The sequence below is a fragment of the Scatophagus argus genome, chromosome 5, assembly GCF_020382885.2.
Source record: "Scatophagus argus isolate fScaArg1 chromosome 5, fScaArg1.pri, whole genome shotgun sequence".
Classification (NCBI taxonomy): domain Eukaryota; kingdom Metazoa; phylum Chordata; class Actinopteri; family Scatophagidae; genus Scatophagus; species Scatophagus argus.
In genome coordinates this window covers 9,896,231-9,924,121 of record NC_058497.1, presented here as the reverse complement: position 1 = coordinate 9,924,121, position 27,891 = coordinate 9,896,231, and the positions used below count along the sequence as shown (strand labels likewise).

At 40.2% G+C, this 27,891-nt stretch overlaps 2 protein-coding genes across 2 annotated transcripts; both read right to left on the bottom strand.

Annotated features, from left to right (window-relative positions):
• Positions 1–574: 574 nt before the first annotated feature.
• golim4a (golgi integral membrane protein 4a) lies at positions 575–19,718 on the bottom strand. The gene is made up of 16 exons (XM_046388619.1): positions 19,020–19,718; positions 10,245–10,319; positions 9,723–9,772; positions 9,416–9,469; positions 9,118–9,268; positions 8,565–8,647; positions 8,214–8,297; positions 6,385–6,606; positions 6,032–6,283; positions 5,385–5,671; positions 4,567–4,643; positions 4,375–4,448; positions 3,684–3,893; positions 3,401–3,469; positions 3,210–3,302; positions 575–1,800 (listed from the first exon to the last, which is right to left on the bottom strand). Exons 1-16 carry the CDS (start codon positions 19,204–19,206, stop codon positions 1,675–1,677), a joined length of 2,094 nt encoding a protein of 697 aa, XP_046244575.1. The 5' UTR covers positions 19,207–19,718; the 3' UTR covers positions 575–1,674.
• Positions 19,719–20,359: 641 nt separating this feature from the next.
• On the bottom strand, positions 20,360–27,297 carry LOC124058969 (lysosomal amino acid transporter 1 homolog). Its single transcript, XM_046388620.1, has 8 exons — positions 27,123–27,297; positions 26,492–26,877; positions 26,223–26,352; positions 25,633–25,720; positions 24,739–24,848; positions 24,465–24,566; positions 22,866–23,051; positions 20,360–22,130 (listed from the first exon to the last, which is right to left on the bottom strand). Exons 2-8 carry the CDS (start codon positions 26,692–26,694, stop codon positions 22,014–22,016), a joined length of 936 nt encoding a protein of 311 aa, XP_046244576.1. The 5' UTR covers positions 26,695–26,877; positions 27,123–27,297; the 3' UTR covers positions 20,360–22,013.
• Between the last annotated feature and the right edge of the window lie 594 nt (positions 27,298–27,891).

Here is a 27,891-nt window from a genome sequence, read left to right as displayed (position 1 = left end):
GAGCAAGTTGTGTTACAAATTGATGAGCTAAACACAGAACAGCGGGGTTGTTTGGTAATTTTGCTAAGATGGCTCTAAATCTTATCCAAGTCAAACAATTATGCCATTTTGCCTCTACTAAGTATGTTAAGAAAAGATGTGATGAAAAAAACTCACCCCAAATTATTTACGACGTTTCATAAACTTTTCAGCGCCTGCCGGAAACACCTGATTCCTCTGTCGTCATTTTGCTTCGGTGGGGATTGCTCGGACCACAGTATCTCATATTCTTTCCTAAAGGCATAAGGAACAGTTCATTTAGTTTTACAGAATTTTGATTACTTTTATTATAGCTGACACTTAATGATAATAACAAACTGTCATTTTTTTTCCTCTCAAGTTTTTCCCACAGGCAGGATGGACAGGTAAAGACAGATCACAGACACCAGTTCTTACCTCTGAGGAAAGCTGGCAGCTAAATGGCAGCTGACATCCTAAAATCAACTTTAGCCTTTAAGTTACCACCACAGTATCCATTTAATACTGCAGACTGCCAACTCTGAAGTCTCCCGAAAGGTGAAAGTACTGAATGAAGTACAGAACTGACCCCTTTATTCCAAACACACACACACACACACACACACACACACGGTTCAATACAATCATCAATACAATTTTTGTATCAAATCTAACTGGCGGAAAAATGTACAAATTGTCAGCATTTATTTTTACGACACATTGTACAGTAGACTAAAGATTTTGCAGTAAATTGCATGAAGTTCGCGAATTTAAATCACACCAGCAGTCGACATGAGAGAGAGAGCGTCCACTGTTTAAGGCTATGCTGAAGCAATTTGCAGCACTGTTGGCGTGCACAGAGTTCAGCACTGACTGGCGTGCACAGAGTCCTACTCTCCTGCTCTACTGAAATGAATTTACAAATGTAAAATGACTGGTGAGCCAGAGGAAGTTTCCGAGAATGGAAAGGCACATGTCAGTGTGACACTTTGAGCACAGAATGTTTTTATCATAAATGTCTCTTTTGGCATTTGGTAATTTCAGAGGTAACCAGTGAAAACACTCCCATGCAGATGTAAAAGTCATCATGAAACAAACCAGTTCAGTAAGGGGAAAGACAAGAACATGTTGCACCTTTTTATGATTGTCAGAGTTGTTACAATCAACAATAAATAACGGAAAACAACTTGATCGACTTGGAATGACAGGACGTAAATTAAAAATTTGAGCTCTACAAACAATACGGTTTGCATAAAACATACATATAAATCCTGAACATGAGGACATTAGAATAACATAATTTATCTTTGCTTTCTTTACACATACTCAAAGACAGCAGATGATGAAAATACATTCTCTGCCTCTCCGCTGTCACAAAACTGATCAGGCAATCAGGCAGACGTGTGAGCAGACAAGAAAAGAAAATGAATAATAATAAAAAAAAATAATAATAATAAAAATACAGTATGCGTCTGATTTCCACCCAACAGATTCCACAGTGTAGGCTGTTCAGTTCCATCCTGTTTGGAATAGCATCCCATCTTTCAGGCAATAATATCCCAGTTTTCCTGATTGGATTGATGGTTTTATTCCTTTGGGAAACAAGGGAAAGAAAGACCCGGCAGGCTCCAAGGGCAGCCAACAAAGCCCTGCAACTGGTCAAAGTCTGTGTCCAGTTTACATCTCTGCCCTCCGATTGGTTCCCTTGCCTCGACCGGCCGCATCCTCCTCTGCCGCCTCTTCTTCCTCTTCGTAATTCTCTTCCCCCTCCTTTCTTGGTCCCTCCTGGTTTTTTACTTCATCCTAGAGCAAATACCAGGCACAGAGAAGACCATTTAATGACCTTTAAATGCAAATCTTAGATTATTATTATTATTTTTTAATTTTAGAAATTTACCTGTATTCATGACAATTTTACTCTTGTGGAAATTATGTGTCCTCATGTTTACCTCTTAGCCTCACCAACTGTTTTTTTAAACTCATGATTTTAAGTCTTTTTGGATTAGGAGACAACCACAAACAAAATGAAAAAAAATATGTTTACACATCTTGTTTCCACATCTACATCTTCACATCATGTGCAGCCTCAAGTACTAGCATGCTTCCCGCTTGTCTGTTTGCAGGATTGTAACACACGGGAGTTTAATTCTTTTGTGTATGACTAGAACTGAAACACCTCAGCCAGAGCAACTGCACAACAGTGGATGAATGAAGCTGAATGAGTGAACGCTCCACTGAGCTCAAATTACGGAGAAACATAAGTATGTCCACTCAATAGGTGATTGGGTTTGAGCATGAAACTCAAGTCAGTAAAAGAAGTGTTATTTATTTAACACATCTCACATCTTTTATAATATCTACAGGCTGGGACCTTGAGATAAAATGATCAGACATGTTAATCTTCACATACACAAAACTGACTGTATGGCCTGACTGTATGGTGAGCATAAATATATTAATGTCACTCTCCAAGGAGGTCAGGAGTCAAGGTCAGCTACAGAACAGAACAGGAGGAATTCAGATGTCTCGCTGCAGGACATTACAGTAAGCTTTACTGCTGCTTTTCACAAGGTTTGCACATTACTCAGCTCTGGGGATCATATCACATCTTAGACGAACTAGTGGACCAGGGTGCCCATTTTACAACACTGTGTAAACAAGAGTAGCAAAAATACTGTATCAACTCTAGTAGATTTTAAAGCTAGAAAATGTGTGAGCTTCTCCAAAAAGATTTCCTCTCAGGATAATTTAAATAAACCAAGCCCAGGTGGTAACATGACACCCCAACAGACCCCACACCTGATCTCCCTCATTTACCAGGACACACGGATAAGGTTCAAGTTACAGGGACAAAACACAGGCGCGCACACAAAGACACACACATGCTGACACAACATCTAATACATCAGTGTTGTAAATGTTACTTTCCAAATGTGATAACAAAACATTTTTGTACAACAGGTGCTTTCTACTGAAACTGTTTTGGGGTGTGATGTAATTGTGACCTGCTGGGACAGGAAAATATTAGAAGGCCCAGGAACCAAAACTGGATTCCTCAGTTAAGCTGTAGAAATGGGTCCTATGGCAGGTATATGGTTAATTAAAAATATATATGACCAGTTTGGTTTATGAAAATAGAAAGCAGCTCTGAAAGAATTTAAGTGGAAAAAGCTAGAAATCCCCTGACTCTGCTTCCCTACTGAAGAACCCACCTGTTCTATGTTCTCCTCGTTATATGGATCCTCTCCTTCCTCCTCCTCCTCCACCCCCTCTCTCTTCTGCCCACCTGCTATGTCCTCCTGAGCCTTCAGAACAACAAGACAAAAGAATAAAAATCATTTTAGGAGTAAAATAGCATAAAATAGAGTAAAAGGATTTGGGTCAAAGCGCGAGTGTTACACACCTCATCCTCGACGTCCTCCTGGTACTGGTCATCCAGCGTGTCTTCCTGTTGATCTGGGTTTCCAGCCATCTGAACATGCACAAATAACACACAAGTTAGTTAGATCATTTATTATCCTAGATTCTTCCCCAGATGTGACCACTCAGTTACACCAGGCCACTCATTTTCTTCCTGTGCCAGCACTCATTTTTCCTCCCGCTGTAATCTCTGCAGTCTGTGCTGCTGATGCTGAGGGTAACTTCTGTACATCTGACCCGTTGCTATTTTTTGGCCCCTCACTCACCACCAGTTGCTCCTCCACAGCGGGTTGTTCGGGTCTCTGGTGTGTGTCTCTGTGCTGGGCTGGTGCTGCCGGCTCCTCTTCCTCCTCTACCCCCTCCTCTTCCTCTTCTGCGACCCTGTGCTGCGGTCGCTCATCCTCAGCCTCCTCAAATTCGTCCTCTCCCTGGTTGTTGGGGTCGTCCTCGGGGTCCAGCTCGCCATCTACAGCACCCTGCAGAAGAGGAGATCATGGTGAAATAACACAGAATTAAAGAGTGAGGAAGATACGCAATATTTTATATTAATATATGAACATATATGGTGCATTAACAAAAGAATAAGAGCAACAGATGTGATGAAATGGATGCAATAAAACGGCAATGCGGAGGATTAACGACTAAATGTGTTTGGCAGAACAAAAATGATTGTGGCAGTTAGTGTACTTCAGTGTTATATTAATTGCCTTGTTGGTATTCAGGAGACTTCATAGATCACTAGGGCTGACTGATAAGTGGAAGATGAATGTGTCAGTGTGGGACAGTGGCTAGGCAGGATGAAAGAAGTGACTTCTGGATGGATGGATGGCTCAACGCCCATATGACACACGATACACTGGTGTGAATGTTAAAGAGACTGAGTTAGCTGAGAGGACAGACAAACTATGAGGACGCGTGCGTGAACAGGTGGAGCGAGCGGGATGAACAGACTGTCACCTGCGGATGTGGTGGCACTTTGTGATCCACTTCTTGTTTCTCCTCCTCTTCATGTAACATATGAACCGCCCTCTCTGTTAACACACACACACACACACACACACAACACATTTAGCAGTGTATTTTAAGAGGATGTAATAATAAGCATTGTTTAGTAGCTGACTGCTGATCCAGATAATCTCTCTGTCTCACCCTCTTCATCCCCAGCGTGACGGTCCTCTTCTCCTTGAACAATATCATTGTCCATATTTTCATACTCAGTCTTCTTCCTAATAACAACAGGGCAGTCAAAAGAGCACAGGCTACATCAAAACAGAGCTATTAATGCCCAGCCATGTGCATCTGTACAACAGTGTGTTTAATAACAGCCTTCTTTTGAGCTTTTGATACACATCTAGTGGTAATGGTGTCAAATACTGTTTATTATATACAAAAAAACTGTTCTGGTTTGCTCTTAAGCAGACACATCTGCATTTAAGGACTCTTTCAACTTTGCACAAATTTAATCAAAGCATCAAAAATGTTCTCCTGCATTGTGGATGTGAGTGTTACCGCGTGTAACGGAGAGTAATTAGTTTTGTGAGTGGCAGGAAGGATATTTTATGATTGGCTCGGGTTAATCAATCTGGTCTAAGTAAGTGCTTCTTCTGATGTTTCTTTAGAACAAAGATAATTAAGAAAATAATCAACAGCCATGGGAGACTGAGCTGCTGATTCCTTTTCTCCAAGTGACTTCTGAAGGAATGAAACGACACGACTGAAAATAAAACACATTTCGGTCAATTCAATTCATTTCACTTTCACTTTCTTTCTTCTATTTTTCAACAATTTGAATGAAACAAATTACATTGTATGAGCTTGGCTTAGCAACCAAAATAATTGAACCTACATGCATAACTCAATACCTTTGAGTTTCAGTAAGAATGCACATAATGCATTTTTTGTACTTTGGTCAAACTCCTTATGCACCTGATTTTAAGTCATCTTTCAATTCTGCCTTGAAATCTGACCTTTGTTGCTCCTCTCTCAGCAGCTGCTCCCGTCGGTCGGCCTCCCTGTGCTGCTGCTGCTCTCTCTCCTGTTCCTCCTTCAGCCTCTGCTCCCTCTCCTTCAGCACCCTGTCTCTCTGGACCTGCAAAGCTTCCTGACGCATCTGGATCTGCCGGCGCTCCTCAGCCCGTCGAGCCTCCAGCCGCTGCTGCTCCTGCTGCTGCTCGTAGGCTGACTTCACATGTTCCATCTGGGCGTGCGCCTCGTGCTGCAGCTGGGCCTCGGGATGCAGCTCTGGATGGGAACCCTTTTGAGAAGACAAATAGATGCAAAGGAACAACATGTAGAATATAAATAAAATATTAAGAGTAAATCCAACATAGAGACCTGCTGAGCATTTGAGACCTAAATGTGGAAGTTATTTCAAGAAATGGAAATGACAGCATAAAACAATGAGCAAAACATAAAAAGAGCAAGCTGTCATTAATCAAAAAAGAAAACACTGAGGAAAAGTGTGATTTATTCTGGCTCCTCTAGAAATAAGCTAAAATAATGCGCCCTTCAATGTGAGTGGTAGCTATGTCCTTGACATGAAAAGGACAAGTGACTGACCATGCCTGTTTCATTTCTGTTTAGATAAGAGTGAATGGTCTAAACCAGTTCTGACCGGCTGTTCCTGGCGCCTCTCTCGGCCCAGTCTGTTCTCGTCCGGCTGTTCTGGTTCTGGCTCCTCCTCTTCCTCCTGCTGCTCATCCTGTGGTTGGTCCGGGTCCTCCTCCAGCTTCTGGGGCTGTCCTGCTTGAGCCATCTCCTCCTCTGCCAGCTCCCTCCTCCTCTCTGCCTCTCCCTCTCCATCTTCCTCCTTGTCTGACAAGGTGTGCTGGGACTGGACATGCACCTCCTCCTCTTGATGACCCAACTGAGGACAAAGAAACATGAGGAATTACATTTGTACATTTTCATGTGTACAGCTTGTCTTTAGTTTTGATCACATAGTGATCCAAAAGAATTCCACATTACCCTGGACTCAGTGTCCTGGTGATTCTGGTGATCCTCCTCATGAGCAGGTTCTTGCTTGTGTAGCTGCTCCAGTATTGTGACCTGCTGGCCTTCATGAACATGGGACTCGGGTGCTATGGCAGCTGGTTGTTGCTCCTGAGGAATATGTTTTTGTTCAGGTTGTCTCTGACTGGGCGCCCTGTCCAGGGACTCCTTCAACTGCTTGTATTCATTCACCTGCACCTAAAGGGAACAACATACACAAACACGGGAGGGCTAAGAGAGAAAATTCTTCAAATGTATGAAACTCTAGGACTTGTGGTGGAACAGGTTGCATACTGTTGGTACCTTACTAAAATGCAGTTTCCCCTTTTAAAAAGAAGCTTAAGATGTCAATACTGTCTCAGCACAAGCTGTCTTCCAGGACTTTAGCCTAAATTAAATACATTTGATGTAAGCTTTCAAAACTTGGAAAATTTCAATCCTCTGTGCTACTGAAATATTTTGGTTTGTGTAGGGAGAGAAGTACACGCATCCAAAAACTCTTAAGCACAGCTGTTACACAGAAACAAGAGCACAGCTACAGCTACACTACAGCTGTGCTAACAACTCTGTGAGGCTGTACTGACACAGCTGACATCAGTTTAATAGGTATAATATTTAATGTTTCCTCATCATGGTGTAGCATGTTAGCATTCTAACATTTGCTAATTAGCACTACAAAGTACATCCAAGGCTGATGGGAATGACATGTGTTGCAGGTATTTGTGAAAAAATGAGTACTGGTCAAATTGAAACCTTAACCTAACAATCCATGAAACAGCCGAAAGATTTTTCATTCTGGACAAATACAGTTCATCCAACGGACTGGCACTGACAAGTCTTGAGCCATGCTGCTAAATGTGGCTAACCCCCCCCCCCCCCCCCCCCCAACCACACACACACTCACTCTTTCTAACCAGGCTTGGGGGTTAAATTTGGAAAAAATGCTTGCTAAATTCCTTCCCTCTCTTTGTCCTGCCATTATATCTTTCTGGCTGATTGGCTGGAATGCATGTGCTGCTCTGACAGCACAAACTAAACCGAAACCCCTGGAGAGAAGGAAAACAGTTGTGTGTGTGTGTGTGTGTGTCCATCCAACCAGAAGCACTGAGAGAAAACAGGACAGGCTTTAAAATAAATTAGCAAATGCAGACAGATAGAAAGAGGGAGAGGAAGAGAGGAGAGAAGAGAGGAGATAAGAGTGAGTATTCATCAATGCAGAAAGAAAGGAGAAAAGCATTTCAAACAAATCAACCAGAGTACTGTATGTTCAATAAACCAGTCAGGCATTTCAAAAGGTCAGTCTCAGGGAGAAACGGCAACATCTGATCTAATTACCCAAAAGCCAAGCAAGACCTCAGGCATCTATTTCATCTATTTCCTCCCTACTGGAGATTATACAGTCCACTGCAACAAACACTTTCTCTGCTTTACTGAGGAGAAAGTAAAGGTTAAAGTAAGGCTGGGAGGAATGCAGAGTGAAGAAAGAAAACCTTTTAGTTGCTCTTAATCAGTAATAGACACTCACTGTCACCATTAACACTGTCCTCGTCTCTGTAGCTTCACTGATATCATGCTAAGAAAAAACCAAATATATCCTCATAACATTTAAATGCGACTCTCCAGCCTTTCTATCAGTTAAATGTTAAAATCTTCCCTCGAGTCTTTGGTGTCTCCAGGCAATAAGATTCGTAATACTTGATGGGAAAAAAAAAATATGTGATCAAAATACTTCTGATTCAGCAGTTCATCATCAGTCGGGTAAGGAAAGAAAACAATGAGACGGCATCTCTGCGCTGCTGTCCCACCTGAGCTGCAGCCAGCGCACTCTTGTGGTCTTCCAGCGTCAGTGCAAGTTGGTCATGGGCTGTCTTCAGGTCTTGATGGCGAACCTGAACAACAAGTGCAGCCAAACAGCATGAATGAACCATTTATTTTTATATAAGGCTTACATTCTACTGCCCAAAATCTTTCATTTAAAGTAAATATTTAGACAAAATGTGTTTTTCCAAATTTTGCTGGGACATCTTCATGAGTGACATGACTTTCATAGTTTCACAGAGAATTTCAGAGAGGCAGACACATTTTGGGTCTCTACCAAAAGGAAATTAAAAATCTATGAATAAGAGGAGAACAAAACAGAGCAAACTGAGCCTCACCTGTGCATCCTGCAGCTGTGTGTGAATATCATGATGGGCTTTCCTCAGCTGTTTGTTTTCCTCTCTCAGGTTGTATACGTTTTCTGCACCATGACAAACAGCAAACACATCAGCAGAAAGCATGCGTGTGAACAGGCGACCCACTGAACAAGAACAATAGTCTACTGCAAGGCATCTGCAAAAATAATTAGAAAAACTTTGCGCTTGTTTTGTTTTTTTGCTTCTTTTTTATCTTCATGACTCATATCACACCTGTCAGTTCATGTCCCTGTTCCAAGCACTGGTCACACAGTTACATGTACAAATATCCTGTAGCAGCATGGGAAATTTGTTTCAAGTAATAACACTTGAGGCAGAGGAGATGCTGAATGGTCTAGATCTAATTGTGCACCTAAAGCTCTTGTACTTGGCCTCAGACATGTAGTATTTTATAAAGTCAGAAGATGGAGACAAAGAATGTTTAATGATGACACAACTACAGAAAGTCTGACTGTATTTTCCCTACATGTTTAACAGTGTGTGTGTGTGTGTGTGTGCATGTGGTCATCAGTACCTTTGAGATGGGAGATTTCCACCTCTTTCATTTGCTGCAGTTTCTCGTAGCGCTCCTTGTGTTCATCCAGCAGCCGGTTGTGGTCCTCACCTTCGACATGGTGCTGGTCCTGCAGCTCATAATACTGCTTCTTTAGGTCATCATGCTGGTTCTGACAGTGAGGAAAAAACACTGCTGTCTACCTTGCGGTTTATGTCTTGATTTTTCATTACATATAAGCCCACAGACACACACACACACACACACACACACACACACAGACATACTAACGTGTTGAGGGGATTACAACGATCGATACCTTCAGCATCTGGTGTTGCACTTGTAGAGAATTGTATCTGCTGATGCTGTCTTGCTGTTGGGGCATAAAAACAAGCAAACTAGTGACTTTGCAGTCCAGGCTCAATAGCACTGCTGTTACAGCAGATAATGGTGAAGAGATTAATTATATCTGACAGATGCAGCTTTAGCAGCAGTATTTATGCATTGCAATACACATCTAAAATAAGACTATGTAGTATGTTACAGTTGAACAAGACAATGCAAACAAACGGAAGAATATGGAGGACAGGTGACAAGAGAGGAAGGAAGGAAAAGAAAAAAAATACCTTTTCCTTGTTGAGTGACTGTTGTGCTTCCAGTTTGTAAGACAGATAATCTAGAATAGACAAACATCACAGGTCAGTTTTATTATTATTTTTCATAACAAACTGCAGTTGATTATAACCAATGAAATGTGAAACAGTTGAGAAGTAACTTGTTTTGATGGAGAGAAAAAGTACAACACTGATAATGACTGAGTACTGATATTAGTATTGGGTTCATGTCTTGTAAACTCCATCACAACTCAAACCAACACTTTCATAAACAGCTCAATACATAAAAACATCCCAAAGTCCCTGAAGTCTTCTAACACATCACTTGCTTATTGTAAAATAAAATGTCCATACTGTTCACATAGAATAATAATATCATGATTATTATTATTATTGTTATTATACTAGAGGCATCATTGTATATATCTGAATGCTAATTTTGTCTACCACAGGATGTCTCAAATGAAGATGTGAATTTCCCACAACCCCTTTGAGCAGAGAGTCAGCATTGAGTGTAGATGTTACTTCTCTCACCTTCTTTGGCCTTTTTGTGCTCCAGCCTCTCCTTCTGAAGAGACTTCTCCAACCTGGAGCGATGCTCATACACCACTATACATATAAAAACAGAGGCAAAAAGAGGTAACAAATGGAGTGAGGGAGATGGAGAGAAAGAAGACATGGATTAGTGAACTGTTTGGTGTGGCTGAAAGGTAAACTAAACAAATCTGTAACACAAATATGGTATGCAGCACAAAACACTCACAAACAGAAAGTGACAGAAAACGGATGTGCATTGCATGGCTGATATGAGAGCGAGTCGTGGTTTATTCATCCAGACTGTGATCTGAGCACATGACAGCTCCTCTGCTGTAGCATTCCTCACAAGACTGGTGGCCCAACCAAAGTGTTTACAAATAGTGCTACTGTAGTTTGGTTTAGGCTGACGTTGTAGGAGAGCTCAAGCAGTCTGAGCATGTTTCCAAAAGCTGATTGTATGGTAAATAATTAGAACATAATTCTTAGTTTTTAATAATAAAGAAACAAAACAAAACATTTCCCAAAGCTCCTTTATAACCTTTATCTGAGATCCTACTTTAGGCCTGACATTCACTTCTAATCTCTGCAGCTGTCCTCCTCTCTTAGACAGACTCTTCATTTTATTCCCTCCAATTTTCTACTTTCATCTGATTCAAGATTAAATAATCCCTGTGGGGAATTAGGGTCACTGTAACAGCAGAGATAACACAGCATAACAAAGTGTTCTGAAGCTCACAAAACAGATACTCACAAACACAAACAATGCAACAAATTAGTAAGTAATGGCTGACTTGTCTGCAGCCCATCCTTCAGAGACCGCCTGCACAGTCCATAAAAATTCCTGAATTAGTTGTTACAGCTGATTCCATATGATGTGCATGTACTTTTTTAAAAAAAATCAAATCATAAATTCTCCTTTTTTTACCCCAAAATTAGTTTAGCTACCACCAATCTTTCCAAATACCCCCGGTTGATCTAAAAGCTTGTTTAAAATCGAAGGCCATGACTTGAGTAAATACGTCTACGACTCATCTTAAACATGAAATTTAACTCAAATTCATTTTTCACGATTTCGATTTAAATACATCTTTAATCATATTCTTTTTCAGATTTGTTGACAGGATAGCAGTCAATTGCGATAGTAAATTAAAAGACTTTGGGTTTTGGGCTGTTGGCTGGACAAAAGAAGACACTTTGAGCTGTGAAAAACTGTGATGAGAAATCTTTCACAATTTTTTTGACACGTTTTAGACTACATGACTAAATGATTAATTGTGAAAATAACCAACAGATTATTTGATAATGAAAACACTTGTCAGGGGCAGCCCTACTCTCTCTACTTGGATTACAAAGGTTTATGTCAGCTCTGTGTTGGAAGCCCCCTTTTGTTGTACATATGCATGAACTCTAAATGCACTGCAGAAAACAAAAGACTTTCACTTGGTGTAAGAATAAATGCGTTTTGGACTTCCCTGGTAGCTGCATGACTAAACAGCTGTCCAAAACTAGAGCAGCCTAACACAACACAACCTAATACTAAGTCATCTCTTCTTTTCTGACTCTCCTTCTTCTGAGCACCAACGCAGCAGATTCCAGGATAAACTGTTTGATACAAAATCTTCTATATAAGGAGAAGAGTAAAATATTGTAGCAACTGTAGAAGTAACTGTGAAAACAGTGAATGAGCAGAAAAAAGAGAGAGAGAGGGAAGGGTGGTAAGGGTACAAACAGGGAGGGCAAAGATAAACAGACAAACTAGAAGACTGAGGGGGAGAGACAGTGCAGGAAGTGCGCACACACACACACACACACACACACACACACACACACTGTAAGAGTGTAAGAGTAAGAACGAGACAGAACATTTCATCCTCTTTTCATCTGGTAGAAAACAAGGCACTCTGTTCAGCAGTCACACTTTCTAATCTGAGGCCCACTCAGACTCACTGACATAATCTCAAAAAAGACTTTTACGTTGAATTACTTAATTATTTCAGCTTAGATTGTATTCGTGTAAAGATATGGTTGTAGCCTGGTGATGGCTGTTTTATGTCAGAGCTATGCGCCCCTACACATGCTTTTATTAGTCAGCTCAGACTTAATGGACATGGAGGGGCTTTTGGCAGTTTTCAATGAGTTATAAATACCAACCTGTAACAAAGGCAGACTAATGTTGCTTTCTCTGACTTTTTGAAACACCATGTTCTGGACTGAGACTCTTGTGTTTACACGTGTCAGTTTACGATATTAGATTTTTGCTGATATTTTCCAAATCCTTTTGGTCAATTGCCGGTTTGAGAGAATGATAAATTGTTTTAATTTTCTTTGTAACTCCAGTCTAGATGTTGTTGCTCCTGTAAAAACAAGGTTAAAAAATAAGGTCTTTAACCTTGGCTCAGGAAAGACAAACAAAGGAGCCAGAGCAGGAGGGTGCAGCATCACTGGAAAAACATGAGAGTCCCAGTGCACAGGGAAAAGATGAGGACACTGTTGACATCACATAATGAGCTTGTTAAGAATGCAAGCGCTCACTATTCTTCAGATTTAATTACTGCTGACAAACACTATCCCAAAGCTACTTTTAATGTTGTTGACTGCCATTTAAAAGATAGATACTTTATATGGTTTAAGCTCATCTACTGGTGAGTAATGTAATCTTTTTCACTAAACAGTTCAACCTTTCCACTTTCCTTCAGACATTTCCTGCACAAATTGTTACGTTTTCAGCCATCCCTCCACAAATTACTTTGACCAGCTAGAGGACATCGTGCTTCACTGGAAACCCTTTTCTTGTACAGTTGATGCCCTGTCCTTGACATTTCTATCAGATGACTGGGATGTGTTTGTCCCCAATCCGTTCTACAGTGAAAACGACACTTTCCACTGGCTGTTTCCCTGACTACTTCTAGACTCTTTTCAAAAAAAATTTGGCCTTGATCTTTCTGTCTACAATATTTATAGCCAAGGTTTCCAAATTTCTGTTTAATGCCAAAATCTTGCAAAAGATAGTTTTATAGCAGCTTCTGAAAGCCCCGTTAGATAATACAGTTTTTGGAAAAAGAACAGAAACCAGCTTTCTCAGAGACAAATTTAAGGAAACCTTTTAATGAATGCCGATGCCAGAGACATTTAAGTGCAGCTTTTCATACAGTGTATCATGGCATCGTGACAAAAATAATTCAGCAGAGTGCTGGTATGTCTGATACTTCTTTGCAGTGGTTTACAACATAATTTTAATATGGTAGTTTTTCAAAGTGCGACTTACGTTTAACTCCTATTACATTTAAAGTCCCTCGGGGTTCAGTTTTTGGACCAATTTTATTTTCCATCAATATGTTTCTTGTTTACATCATATACAGACATGGTGTTGCTTTTCGTAGTTATGCAGGTATTACCGAGATATATCTCCCCTTAAAGCCCAATAACCCTTCTGATTTGTTTTGTCTGGTTAAATGTTTAGCAGATGTGACAGAACAGATGTCTACACATTTTATAATTAAATTCAGGAAAAACCTTTGTCATTCTTGTCACTGAACCTATATGTGGAGATCAGGCAGTGTCTTGGTGGCACTGCTAATGACATCCAGCCGCACTCATTCAGTCCTGCTTTTACTACCAGGGACACTGGTTTCTGGCTCACTGATTTTATTCCAGTCTGTTTGTTTGTATTATTTGCTTTGCGTGAAGCACTTTGTAACCGTCATTTTGAAAAGTGCCTACAAATAACCATCACCTGTAAGACACAGTAATCAGTAAGGCATTAATGGGTGCTGACCTCATCAGTTTTCAATGTCGACACAAAGTTTTATGGCTGTGCATAACGTTCATAACTTCACATCATTCAGCTGTGTCAAAGTAAAATGCGACCTTCAAGTTTAAAACCTGTAAAAAGGGCTGAAATCCAACAAACTTCAAACAAATGTCTTTCCAGATTCTTTCTCCTGAAATTTGAACCTACTGCATGGATTTCTTCAATCCTCTCTGAGCTTGATCAGATGGACACCCAACTACATGAGATTAAGGAGGTTTTATTCTGCTTGGTGTACCCTCAGCAGTGAGAACAGTGAGAAATGCCAAAGATGAGGCCATGCTGCTCTTAGCTCAATTCGGGCCACTCCACACACACACCCTGTCTCAAGGGGACAACATGTACAAGTCGAGTAATGGCCACAAAGAAGCTACAGTCTTAAAAAGTCATTTGAATGTGCATTTGAATTATTAAAAGTGTAAATAATAATAATAATTATAGTGTCACAAGTCAAAGTCATTACTGTCATACTTAAACTCTATGTGCTTCACATAAACAGCTACTTATAAAACATAAAAGGACAAGGTAAATCAAGGAAAATAAAAGAAAAATTGGTCAAAATGATAAAAACATTTTGTTTGTGTGCTTCACATTTTAACACAACAATCCAAAGTAAGACTTTCTAAATCCCCTTGGAGTTGACTCAAACTCTTCCCTACAGCATAACTCCATGAACTACAAATACTCCGCTGCATACATTTACATGAGACTTCACCAGTCAATAATGAATATTCTCACTGTAAAAATGGTGATTTAGTAGACTACTGTTGCTAAAAACAAGCATTCCTAACACCTTCAATGCATACACCTTCAATTCAGTTGACAGCAACCCTCATCTTCATTCAAACCTCACAATGAGCCTGAGAATGAGTATATATTGTTGTACGTTCACCTACCTAGATCAATGAAACATCTCCCTCATGGTGCATTTAGAGTGCATCAGCAGAGAGAGAACAAGGGAGCTCTCTATGGTGGTGACCTTTACTGACCTACTGGTTTGTTGGCCAGTGGTGTGAACCGTGAATACTATCAATCACACAGGGAATTAGGCTCCAAGACTTTGTTTGAGGAGTGTTTGTGTAAAAGTGTACACACACACACACACAATTCAATTTGGAAATGAGTGAGATCCGACACAGATCTTTACTTATTCTAACAATGCACATAGTGTTGTATGAATGATTCATGAACACTTTATCTATTTTGCTTGGGTGATCAAAGGCTTAAGTGATGGAAGGGAAACATAACCCACACAGCTTCCTTGAGCAGCATTCAGCATTCCATACTAACACTGTACATAAAACTGGACATAAACACAGAAAGGTTAAGATGCAAGACACAGGCTGGGTCGTGTGAGTTTTCACATTTCGGGTGACTTTTTTTAAAATGAAATTGGTGGAAACCCAGCAAGAAAACTCAATTCCTCATTGAAGAAATAATGGACTTCATAATTAAAGTGGTAAAGCAAAGAAATCTGGATATTTGAGAGCCCAGAACAATCTTACAAAAATTCTACGAACCAATTCTAAAAATGAAATGTAATTTTGATTTCAGTAACATTTTAATGTTCATGGGAGCTTCTGACAGATGCGTTCTGTTGTGAGCTTTGATTTGGGTTTTTTTTCCAAGTCATCTGTACTTTGATGATATCCAGTATTATTTAGTAGTTTACTCTATTTCCTTTTGTCTCAAGGGAAGAAAAACCAAACCATTCCGTCTGCCATAATGAGTTTGTTCATTTCAATAAACACCAGATGACAACTGCACTGGTAAAATAAATAAATAAATAAAATAAATAAAAATACAACACTCATTTAAAGATGGCTGAGATTATTCCACTTGACTAATGTTTTGCCAATGACATATAAACAATGATGTGTCTGTGAGTTTGCGAGGGAGTGAATGGGTGTAAAATCACAGGGACACATTTGTTAGAGAGCATGCATAACCACTAAGTGCCAGTTGCTCATTTTAAATGACTGACAACTGCCAGCCTGTGGTTTCAGTGGGCAACGGTGAATCAATACAGTTGGCTAACAGCCCCCTAAGCCATGGCCCACCTCTAAATATAGGACACAAAAACAGCAATCAACAGTCAGCCATGGCTATCAAGTGGCCCAGGCCTTGTGATTGGCTGAATGATCCATCACTTCACAATAAAAGTTAGGGTGTGGTGCACAAGTTGAGAGATAAAATGCAATACCCACTTCATCCAAACTCTCATATTATCTTCTCAGGCTCTCTGTCTCCGAACACAACAGCTTTGTGAAAAATGAAATAGGAGCCCCTGGTATTATACCGACCTGACACCGACTACACAAAGCTCCTTAGCTCAAGGAAAACAGATATTCAATTGAGGTGGCATTTGAACACTGCCTTACTTGAAGCAGTTCCTTCTTTTATCTTGCTAAATGTACAACAGCTGTCTACCATGACTCAACCACCTCTATCTTAGAAAATGACACCATAAAAGAAACTTAATGCAGTGGAGGTATAAATATAAAAAAGCCTGCACATTTCTCATACATGGCTGCCATCTTGGAAGCCCTAACCACTACTACAAAACACTATCAAATCAGATTTACTGTTAAGTACTCTAATTTGTCAGTTTTTCACATGTTAACAAAACAAACGAAGCCCTTCCTATGTGTACATGCACATACGTTTTACAAACATGACAGATATGAGCTTATGGGTCACTCTATAGTGGGCCTGCTGGACCAGGCTGTGGGTCACAGACAGAGATGACTGCTGGTTAGGTGGATCAAAGGCTGAGTTAAACTAACAGGTCCAGAGTCTAAAACCTTGACACACTATCTGACTCCCTGATGTGGGCACAAACCTTATTCTGAATAGATGAAGCCACGGAGGAGTGGGCTCTCTGCCCAGCTGTTAATTTTAAACTGATGGCATAATGGCATGACACGAAACCTCACATCCTGTCAGCACAGCAGTGTGTGTTTAAGAGTGTTTATATGGAGAGAGTAAATCAGTAAGGTCACTGTAGGACAAGAGTGTTTTCGAGGTGGGGCATGCAAGAGGAAGTTCTTCAGGATTTTTTTTTAATAGAAACATTTTACAATTAGGGACACATACTGTGGGTGTACTACGCGATTATGTGTCCAAACATGGCAATAAAGCAAATACATTGGTCCATTGTCTACTGATTTTCTAGTGTGAATGTTGCAGATTTTACTGGTAGCCACAGTGTTGACGACTGTGACTACATGACTGGTGACTCTATGCCATCAGATCTGATCAGCGCGGGTATCTCATCAGATTTTGAAGCGCAGCTAGTGATGCTGTAAAAGATTAATATGTGATGAAATGCAAGACAAATTGGTTTTCCTGCCATCAAATTTAAAACACAGGAATGGATATATGGATAATATGTATGGAATGAATAATACAGCCAGAATGATTATTTGATTAATTGATGAATCGATAAAGATTCTCCACGACTTTGATTACTGAACATTTCAGACAAAAGAAATCAACACTGGAAAGCTGCAGGTTCTCAGTAGTGAGGATTTACTGTTTTTCTTTTTTCTTATGTCAAATTACATGGATCATGATAATTTGAGGGTTTGCAGGTAAGATAAAACAAGCCACTTAATGACATCAGCTTGAGTTTTAAAAAATTGTAGGAGGCATTTTTTATTTGCTTTAATTTAATGATTTTCTGAGATGTTACAGACCAGGAAAAGAAAATAACCAGCACATGAATTAATTATGAAAATAATTGTCAGTTGTAGTCTAAACTGAGTTTGTTATCAGTATCCATTTTAACATGTTACAGTACAACAGTTACTAACGATTTATGCTGCAATAACAGCTTTGCTTACATGATTATCATCTGCAAAATGATTTTCATCTCTAACTTAAAACATGCAATGATGAACATACTGAAATCTATATGGTAACACCTAAGCAGATAACAGGGAGACTAGAACAACTACAGCATGACCACATCAAAATCAAGGGTTGCAAACACACTGTCCCTTAAAAAGAAAGTAAAGGTCTGTTGACAAATGTGAAAGGCCCTGTCTCTGTGTGGTGCGAGGAGGTGGAAGAGGATCTGCTCCCTATGTATACAAAATCTTTATTCAGAGATAACGAAAACCCAAAAACACTTTTTACAGTTTTAGGTGACTATACTTAAAAATGAACGTTATGTTCCATTTCTGCCCCTAAATTCTACACACTAGACCTTTAATACTGCATGTAGTAGTGTGCTTCACAAACTACTGCGTGAAACCAAGGTAACCGTGCCCTCTTTTCCTCATCTGGTTCTCCAGCTGTGGCTGGCAGACGCAGATGTTCCCGTTGACCCCATGACTTTAAGGTATACTAATCTGTACACTGCTGAGGTGAGCCTGGGGACACAGCGACTACAACCAGGTGTGTGTTTAAGTGTGTGTGTGCATGTGTGTCATAGCCTCTAGTCAGCAGTAAACTGGGTAGTGTGGGGTCTAATTTCAGCCTTACAGTAGGCCTATGCAAAAAGAAGACTGTTCAATAGAATGGACTCTCTTTTGATTTATATATATATATATATATATATATATATCTTGTAAGGCCACCTATGGTCAAAAAGGTGATGGAAGGCTCTTGGTAAATTACCAAGAGCACCAACCATTGCACCATTACCAACCCAAATGAACAGCTACACTGATGCAGTTTCACCTATCACGCATTGAGTATTTTTGGTTGAGATGACAGGAGAAAACTTTGACGTTTCAAGGTGCCAACTGGATACCGAACTGAACCATAGTTCGTCGCGAATCGCATTAGGTCCTCGAAAGTGTTTTTTAAAAGTGTAACCGTCTCACATTAAGGAAGACGACAATAAAACTGAAGTTTTATGAGCGGAGCCTGGCTGATATTCGTCACACAGTTCTGTCACCTGGGTGACAGATCAACCTTTAATCACATCACCGTTAGGTTTTAAGTTTTATATTTACCTTGGAGCTGTGCCGAGAGTGACTCTTGGTGTTGCTGGTACTTCAGTGCCATCGCCTCAGTCCTCTTGAGCTGTTTGTGCATCTCATACGATATCATCCCCCCGTACAACATCCCGCAGACCACGGTGACCAGCAGGAGACACTGGAAGATCCTCCGCTGCCTCCGGGAGCACACCCCGTTTCCCATGTTGGACCCGTACCCCTCCCCGCTGTCTGCGCGAGAAAACCCCGTCTCTGCCGCTGGAAACTTCCGACTCAACTTTGTACCTCCCAGTGAAGACTGAAGGGACCCCTCTCCTGTCACTTCCCGAGCATTTCCAAGCAGAAAACACGGTTTAAGTGCTAACGTCTGCCCATGTAAACATTACTTTAGCATAGCCACATCCACCCGCGACTCTTTCCTGTGACTTCAAAGTAACCGCTCAGATTTTCCCTTGACTTCACGTCAAACTCCGGCTCTGCGCTGCTGAAATGCAGGTCAAACCGAGGCTGACGACTCCCGCTTGCTTTGCTCTTCTTTTCACCCTGCAACACTTCACTTTTCCGACGCAATTCAGAAACGCCTGAGGGAAAAGTAAGACCTCAAGTACCCGACAAGGCCTCCATAACACCTTTAACTTTAGTTACGTGTCAGCCCAGCAGCTGCCTGCCATCCAACTGCTACTCTGAAGGAAGTCCCTCCTCCGAATAAAATCATAAATTTCCCTATTCCCGCCCTCAGAGGAGCACATTTTAACAATTGGTCGCAAGAGAGCTCGATCAAAGAGCAGCGAGTCGTGAGGGGGTGGACAGTTTGGAGACTTGTAATTTCACCATTACAAAGACCTGTTGTATCTCGATGATAACATCTTAAGATGCTGTGTAAACAGTTTGTAAATAATCTTTCTAAAACACAGCATGTCGACTTTCAATTACAAGCCACTACAGTTGATTACAAGCCCCAAGAGCCAACTCACAAATGTAAAAATAAAACTGTAAATCATTGTTATAATTATTATTACTGTGTAATTCCTTATAAAATTTCCCACTAATGGCATTAGTCATGCAGTTAGTCAAATCAGTACAATACAGCATAAAGCATTCCTTTAATCTACAAGTAATGATGTTCAAAACAACTACTCTGATGTTTTAATATTCACTTTGGAGTCATAAATGTACAAAACAGAGCTAAAAATTCTTTGTGTGCCATGTCAGCACATAGCCTGCATTCATATGTGACATTTGATTAATAGCCATAGAAAATTATGTCTTTTGCTCAGACATGTCTGGTTTAAACAAATGTGCCTCTCTGTTTGTTTGCCCTTCCCACCAAAACACCACAAATATCTCCACTGGTGATACACGGTATACTACAGTTTATTCCAGTTTTTTTTTTTTTTTTTTTACAGTATAATTTTCCACACAGAAAATATCAGAAGACATTTTCAGTCAACATACCCTGGCACCCTGGCTCAGAGCTTAGTACTGCAATATAACGGACCACGTACAGTAAAATCCATCTAAATAAAATAAATACATCCTAGCAACAGTCTCATATTTCAGTAAAAACTGTCTTATAAATACTAGATGTTCTACAGTGTACAGTAGCAAAATATACAATAAATGTTCTTTCTGTGTTAGACTGAAGAGGCTCATTAAGAAATAACAAAGGGATCAAAGTATGAATCATGTAATACAAAAATAGCAAGAAGTGAATTAACAAATCAGATCATTCACTTTAACTGCATACATTTGGAAATAAAATATACATTTCCTTTTCAGTAACTGAAGTCAGAGAAAATCCCACACGTACATAATTCCACATTATTGCATCACCTGACTAGAATAAGAACAGCTATGGACGGGAAAAGGAGTCAGTCATGTTCTTCATGTAAACCTGATAACATCGACCTATATACACTTAAAATGTTGAAGCAGATGCTACGACAGAAAATTTCACATTTTTATATGCAGCGTGTCCTTGATTTAATTTTCCCTTTGTATACACACAGACTGTTTCCACATATGAAGCACTCAGCTCCAATTACAAACCAGCTCTTCATGCACAACGGGAGAAAGAAATCACAACCACATTATCGTGAGGTAGGGAAATCTGCAGATCCCTCTGCATTTTCAAAGACAAACTGTGGTTTCTGTAGATCACCGTCAGTAGTTTACTAATGTAGCTTAACTTAAAATAATTCAGTTCTGAAAGGGATGTACAGTGCATTTATATATAAGACTGTGTTTAGTTTAAAAAAAGGACAATAATACATTTTGCTTGGACCAAAAAAAAACAGAGAAATGCAACATCCTTTTGAAATAGAAGTCTGTGTTCTAATGTTCTGCTGCTTATCTCGTAGCTAACTTTACAGACAAACCTTACTGTTGGCTCCTCCGTTACTGTGCTCATGCAAAACTGTACGTTATGGCACTAAAATACCAAATCGGTGTAAAAATGGGTAAACAGGCACTTCATTCATCCATGACATTTGCATTTGTGAAAAGACATGTGGGATTTAGCCTCCTGTGGGTGTGTATGTTTTCCACAGGCAAATAAAAATACAGTTATTCCCTTCAAAACAAAATAAGGAAATACCAGGGGAAGAATTTATCAAAAAAAAAAACAAAAAAAGACAAAAAAAACCAGACAGCACTCATAACCAGAAAAAGATGTCAGTCATACTAACCCGCCTGCCCTGAGAGAAACAGCCAGAAATGAAGTGGTACTTTCATTTAACTGAAGCCTTAGGAAAACACGGGCTTTTTCTGTAGCTTTTCCTACCTTATTACAACATGCAATAGAAGAGAGCGTTTGTCTTCTTGACAGCACTATCAAGAATATGAAGGTGCACTAAAATTGCTTGCTAGTATCATTGCTGTTAGAGCCTTTTACAATGCCTCTGCAATCTGAAAATCATAAACAAATCAATGACCACTGACAACCCGCAGAAGGATGAAAAACGACCAGAGCGCTGTTGACTCAGCGATCCAGGTTGGTGTACACTCTGTGTCCTACAACACTGACAGTTCCTCCTCTTCACACAGAAGAGGTTCCACCTCTGGGACGCTGAGCAGAGTGTTGCCTTTAGCAGAGTAGTTCTTCCTGTACATGATGAACTGGACAGTCACCTGACAAGGTTAAGGTTCCTACAGGAATACAACATGTTTAGCAACATCCTCTTATTGGCATCTAATCTTTTTTTTTTCACAAATATCACATACAAATTTCAGACATTGGTTTGCGTAGTACTCTTTTTTAACAGCAGTAAGGCTTAACTATCTGAGACAGACCACAGATTATGTCTTCTCTTCAAGCAAAAGTTTGTGATATTTTGGGAAATACACTTTGGGCTACAGCTAGCAGCTTAGCATAAGGACTGGAAACAGGTAAAAACAGCAAGTCTGGCTCTGTCCAAACCTACAAAATTTCACCTACCTGCATCTCTAAAGCACACTACTTAACACACTGTGTCTCGTTGATTTAATAACTACCAAAGTGTAAAAATTCCCATCTGATCACATTCGCACCAGGAAGCTACCTGGGACAACCACAATCTGATCTGCTGGACACTGAGCGTAGTGGTAATGATGGACAGGCAAGAACTGCTTCTTCACTCTACACACCCACATTTATCATGCAGGCTCAGGCAACTGAACAACAATCCTTCAGTGGGTCGCTTCTCGAAATAAAAAAACAAAACAAAAACTATGACTTTAAATACATGCTGACATGCAAGCTCAAATTTGTGGTCAGATCATTCAAATATCAAATGACTATCCAAAGACAGACACATCAAACTGTGATGGTTATAGCAACAGCATGTAAACAAGTATTCAACACAGCTACAACCTGATGAAGGATACTAGGAAGTCCAGTATGAGGACTCCCAGGCTGCCAATGAGCCAGGCAAGATGTTTGATGATGAAGGTTTGTTTGGAGCCCTTCAGTGCAGGCAGGACTACGATAATGCTCAACCCATATGACCCATTGCCCATCATGGCCAGGGAAAACAACAGGTAGGATGTGCCCTCTGTAGACTGTCGCTGGAACTAGAATGGACAGAGTTCACAGTGAGTCATTAAAATGGAAAACAGCAGCACAGGAGCTGCATGGACTTGTAAACACTGTTCATTTTGTTCATGTGTATCACCACTTACTCATAGTGTGCATAGTTGAAAATTCAAAGTCAGAGAAAAAAGAAAAGGTTGGGTACTATAATCCAGATTGCAGAATTCAATAATTTGCAAATCCTTTTTGACCTATATTTAATTCAATACAGTATAAACACATGGTATGGAATTTCAAAGTGATAAGTTTTACTACGCTAACGTAAATATACACTCATTCTGAATTCGATGCCTGCAATACATGGTGAACAGGTTCATTGGTAACAGCTGATGGTATCACAATTGGGCATGACAGGAGCATCCTCGAAAGGCTCAGCCCTTTGTAAGGAAGGATGGGCCAGGCAGCCATTAACACCCATTAAAAATGCAAAGCGTGCTATTAATCTTAAAATACAACAACAGAGACCCTGGGTTGAATAGGACTTTCAAATCACTGCATTCTGTTCACACACAGCATCCTAACTGCTTTGTAATTGAGGTTGTACATATCAATAATAGACCAGGTTTCTGTTTCACTCATAACAGTTAATTTGCTTTTCGTGTACTTGTGCTCATTCCACAAAATGATGAATTCATTCTGCTCACAACCACTGTATTGTCTGTGGTGCGGCACTGGACAATGAACAAGATTACACTGTTAGTTCGTTCAAAATGTAGAAAGTGACAAATGCGTCACTCAGCACAAACAGCAGGAAGGACGTGCTATGTCCGTGTGGTGGAAATATACAGGCTAACTGAGTTCAACACCCAACATGAATGTCCTGCGGATAACCACATTGGTTGAAGCCAAACAATGCTAAGCAAGCTGCAAGTGTTTGCCACAGTTATACTGAAGGTAATCCTAAATAATAATACTATTTTTGCTGCTATTTTTAGTGTTTCACCAAACTGGCTTAGTAATCTGCCACTATGAATGATAAAGTGAAAATGTTACAGGCTGAAAAAACACATTTGAACATGCAGGAGTTTCTACGGCACAAATCCTAATAATGATTTACAATACAAGAGGGAGAGTTTGTTTGTGTGCCCCCAGAAGCTTCTTTGGCAAACTGAGATGATCCCCCTTCTGGTGATTAATAGCTGCAGTTGAGCCAGGACATTACGACAGCACAACAGCACCTTTGTCTTGCCACGTCTGGTTCCCATTTTGACACACAGACACTTTTATTACTAAAGGACATATATTAAGTGTCTTTTTCCATGGACCTCCTGGAATCAGACCGTTAGAATACTGTGTAAGATCTCCTGTTGGCACTGCTCACTAACAAACAACGTTACAGGATAAAGGGAAAACAAACTCCCTATTTCAAATGAATAACAGCAAAAGTTACTTACATTTTTATAAAGCTGTGGGAAACGCGAGCAGAGGTAGAAGACAGATGCCAGGTATCCACATATATAGCCACTAATTTCCACTGATTTAGAGGTAGTTGGACTCTGGAAAAGATGAGGACGCGGGGAGAAGTGAAATGGTCAGAATAGTGCAACTGCACAAAAAACAGCACAGTCACAATTGGTGTGTATCCAATAACCATGGAAATATCAAATCTACACACATACACAAATACATGCAAATATATACAGTATAGTCAGCACATAGTCAGCCTACCTGGGTGTCTGAAGTTGGACTATTGTCTATGATTAGTTTGGGTAAAGCCAGGAGAGCAAACGTAGCCGTGCCACACCACATGAAGCACAGCCTCTTCAGCATAGGGTTTTCTAGAGCACTCACAGAAATAACACAAAACTAAGAACTGACAGTGAAGAGACACACAAGCAAATAGGTCCTCATAAAAAAAGCATTCAAGTCTTTGCACTGGCCGAAATACAGCTGACACTCTTATATACAGTTTCTATACCTATTGTTTTACACAAGACAAAAGCAACAGACAGGATTTAATTTTTGCTGCATCGGTGACTTTACAAGTAACAAAGATCATCTTCGGCTTTGCTGGTAACCACTCATCAAGTGTCCCAGTTATCTCTGAAGTCAGCAGACGGCTGCTCTTTTGATACCATAACAGAACTGATTTTTCCATCCCCGTTGTAATTATCTGATCCATGGAGTTAATACTCAGATCATAAAGCAACTGCACCAACTTTTTGGAGGTACCATCATTTGTAAGCTCACCCATCAATATGAAAAAAAGAAATGAACAGAGTCTCACTTTTGAGGGCATAGCTCTAACTGGTGGGAATGCTTGTAGATTTTCATTTACAGTTAACTTGCGTATAGTCTTTATGGCCGTATTTATACATGCAGACAGGGAATTAAATCAAGTTTTATCATTGCTAAAGTTCCAAAACTGACAGTATCTCTAAGCCAGAAAAGCCTAACTTTCACTTCTTGATGTTAAGCAGTTCACCTTAAACAGCAAGTGAGTCAACAGCAGGAAATACTTCCTTCCTCATTGTTAAACCTTTCACTAATCTGGACGATCATCACTGACTCAGCAAAGTCATGACTCGCCAGTGCAAGAGCAGAGATGACATCTGAGCTTACTTCTGCTGGAGCTGTTCTTGATCTTATAGTAGAGAAACTGGGAGATGAGGATCAGGTCTGTGAAGATGTAGAACACCACCGTGACCACCTGAGAGAGAGACATGGGAACAAACACTTTAGACAAAATATCACATTATACAACATGAGTCATCACATGTTTCAGTTATGAGTAGATGAGTGAGTTGATGGTGTTAAGTGGTTCCCTCTATCAAGACAGAGTTATGAAGGTCAGGGAAAATATGTCTACAATTAGAACACGCTTTTAGTAGTTGTGACTGGTAACACTTCATCATTTTCAATTCAGCAAATTTAAGAATTCAAAACCCCAGAAGTTACGAACCAATTAAATGTTTTTCCAAATTTACTGCAAAGCTTCAAACACAGCGTTAGCAGTAAAAACACAAATATGAGAAGGAGCCTGCAGCAAAAAAAATGGCCCGAGCACAGCTGGTCTGAAATGTCATCACTCACCCATTGCAACAAAGGAAATGACTGTGACATATACAATGTTTCGAAACAGTCAGGCTAGATGGTCATATGTCTTGAGTGGATTTGTGTGAGTTTGTGTGTGTGTGTGTGTATCTGTTTACCTGAATGGGCAGCTGGCTGGTGAGGTAGCAACCTGCAAAGCTGGTCAGATCACCACTGAAGAGGAAGAAAAGAAAGCCAAAAGATATGGCCTCCTCCACTTTACCACTCCGATAGGCCTCATAGACCTGCCTAGATAGACAGATAGAATAAAACTGATTCCATAAATACAAATCAAAAACTTTAAGTTAAGAGTAAGTCTCAGAAGTTTCAGCTCAATATGTAACATTTAATAAAGAATGATAAGCATTTCAAGCGTTACAGTGCTTACGGGAAGGTGGACAGCAGAAAACAGAACATGGATATGAGTCCTATCACCACACTGCAATACTCCCACACATTATCCACACACTCCTCCAGCAGGTACAGGATCCACGGCGTCCCGTTGACACACAGCGGCCGGTCCAGCGACTGAGCTGTCCAGTTGGCGGCGGCCACATCCACACTCTTTCCGGGAAAGCGTGCAGTGGCCATGGCGAGGTAAGGGTTATGTCCGCCCCCGGCTGCAAGATATGACCTCCTGCTGCTAGCGTTGAATCCAAATTGTAAATAGGCGTAGGTTTATTTTGGCAACAAAACCCCCAAACCGATTAGGCAGGTCTGGCACATCTGCCTCCCTCATAAAAAAGATTTGTGGAGACTGATTCTGTCATGAGTCTGCAAGAGAGAAATAAAACAACAATTAAGACTGTGAGGATTGAATTGGTGATGATGCCTATATTTTGGGAAATCCTTGCATATGATATTTGCTTAATGGGGATACTATTAAATAACTAGCTGGCCAGTTGTATCTTTGCTTGCTTTAGCTTTCGACACTATCATTGTTCTGGTACATTTGCATTGACTTGAGGGGGAGATGCTAACAAGCAAACACGGCTAAAATTAGCCTCCAGCTTCCTCACCCGAACAAATGGACTCGGTACAGACTTTTTGTGGGACTCCGTAAACTTTTCCCACATCCTCATACGCTTCTGTGAACAGTTTGCGTGGCCTTTAAGGAGCATTAGAGTTTAGCTCCAATTGTTATGATCCATCGCTGATGTCCTCCATGTGTAAGGACATCCTGAATAACACAACATCCTGTGAGGGTTTTCAAAATAATATCATTGTAGGCAAGTTTTTCCATACTTGGCAAAGACTGATAAGAAAATGGATAATAAGGAACATATTTCACGATTGCTTTCTGATAAATAATGTTTTGTTCTATCTCTCATTTACACATTGGTTTTGATGCACATAGCCTTGACTGTACAAAAGATGCCATTCCCTGCAGTAGCACAACGAAAGGTTTTGCTACATTATAATGTAAAATAGAGATTTAAAAGTGGAAGATACCCGTTAGCGTTGTATGTAAGGTATTTACTGCAGTAGCCTGTGAAGGTGGAAAAGGTGCTCGGGGAATTTAATTTTTCCTATTCGAGTATTCAAATATGGGAACTCTTTTCCAAGTTTAATTTAGTACAGTTTAATAAAAATTCCGACATTTCAATATAGTTTTATGATTGTGATGAGTGGCAGCCTTAAACCAGTATCTTCTTAAAGGTGTCAAGCCAAGTACTTTTATTTTGAAGGCAAAAGTGCCTTTAATACTTCTATTAATTTGACGCCCGAAAACTGCACACTGCACATTTTTTCTTCACTTCCGATGCAAACCTGGGGAAATACCGCCAC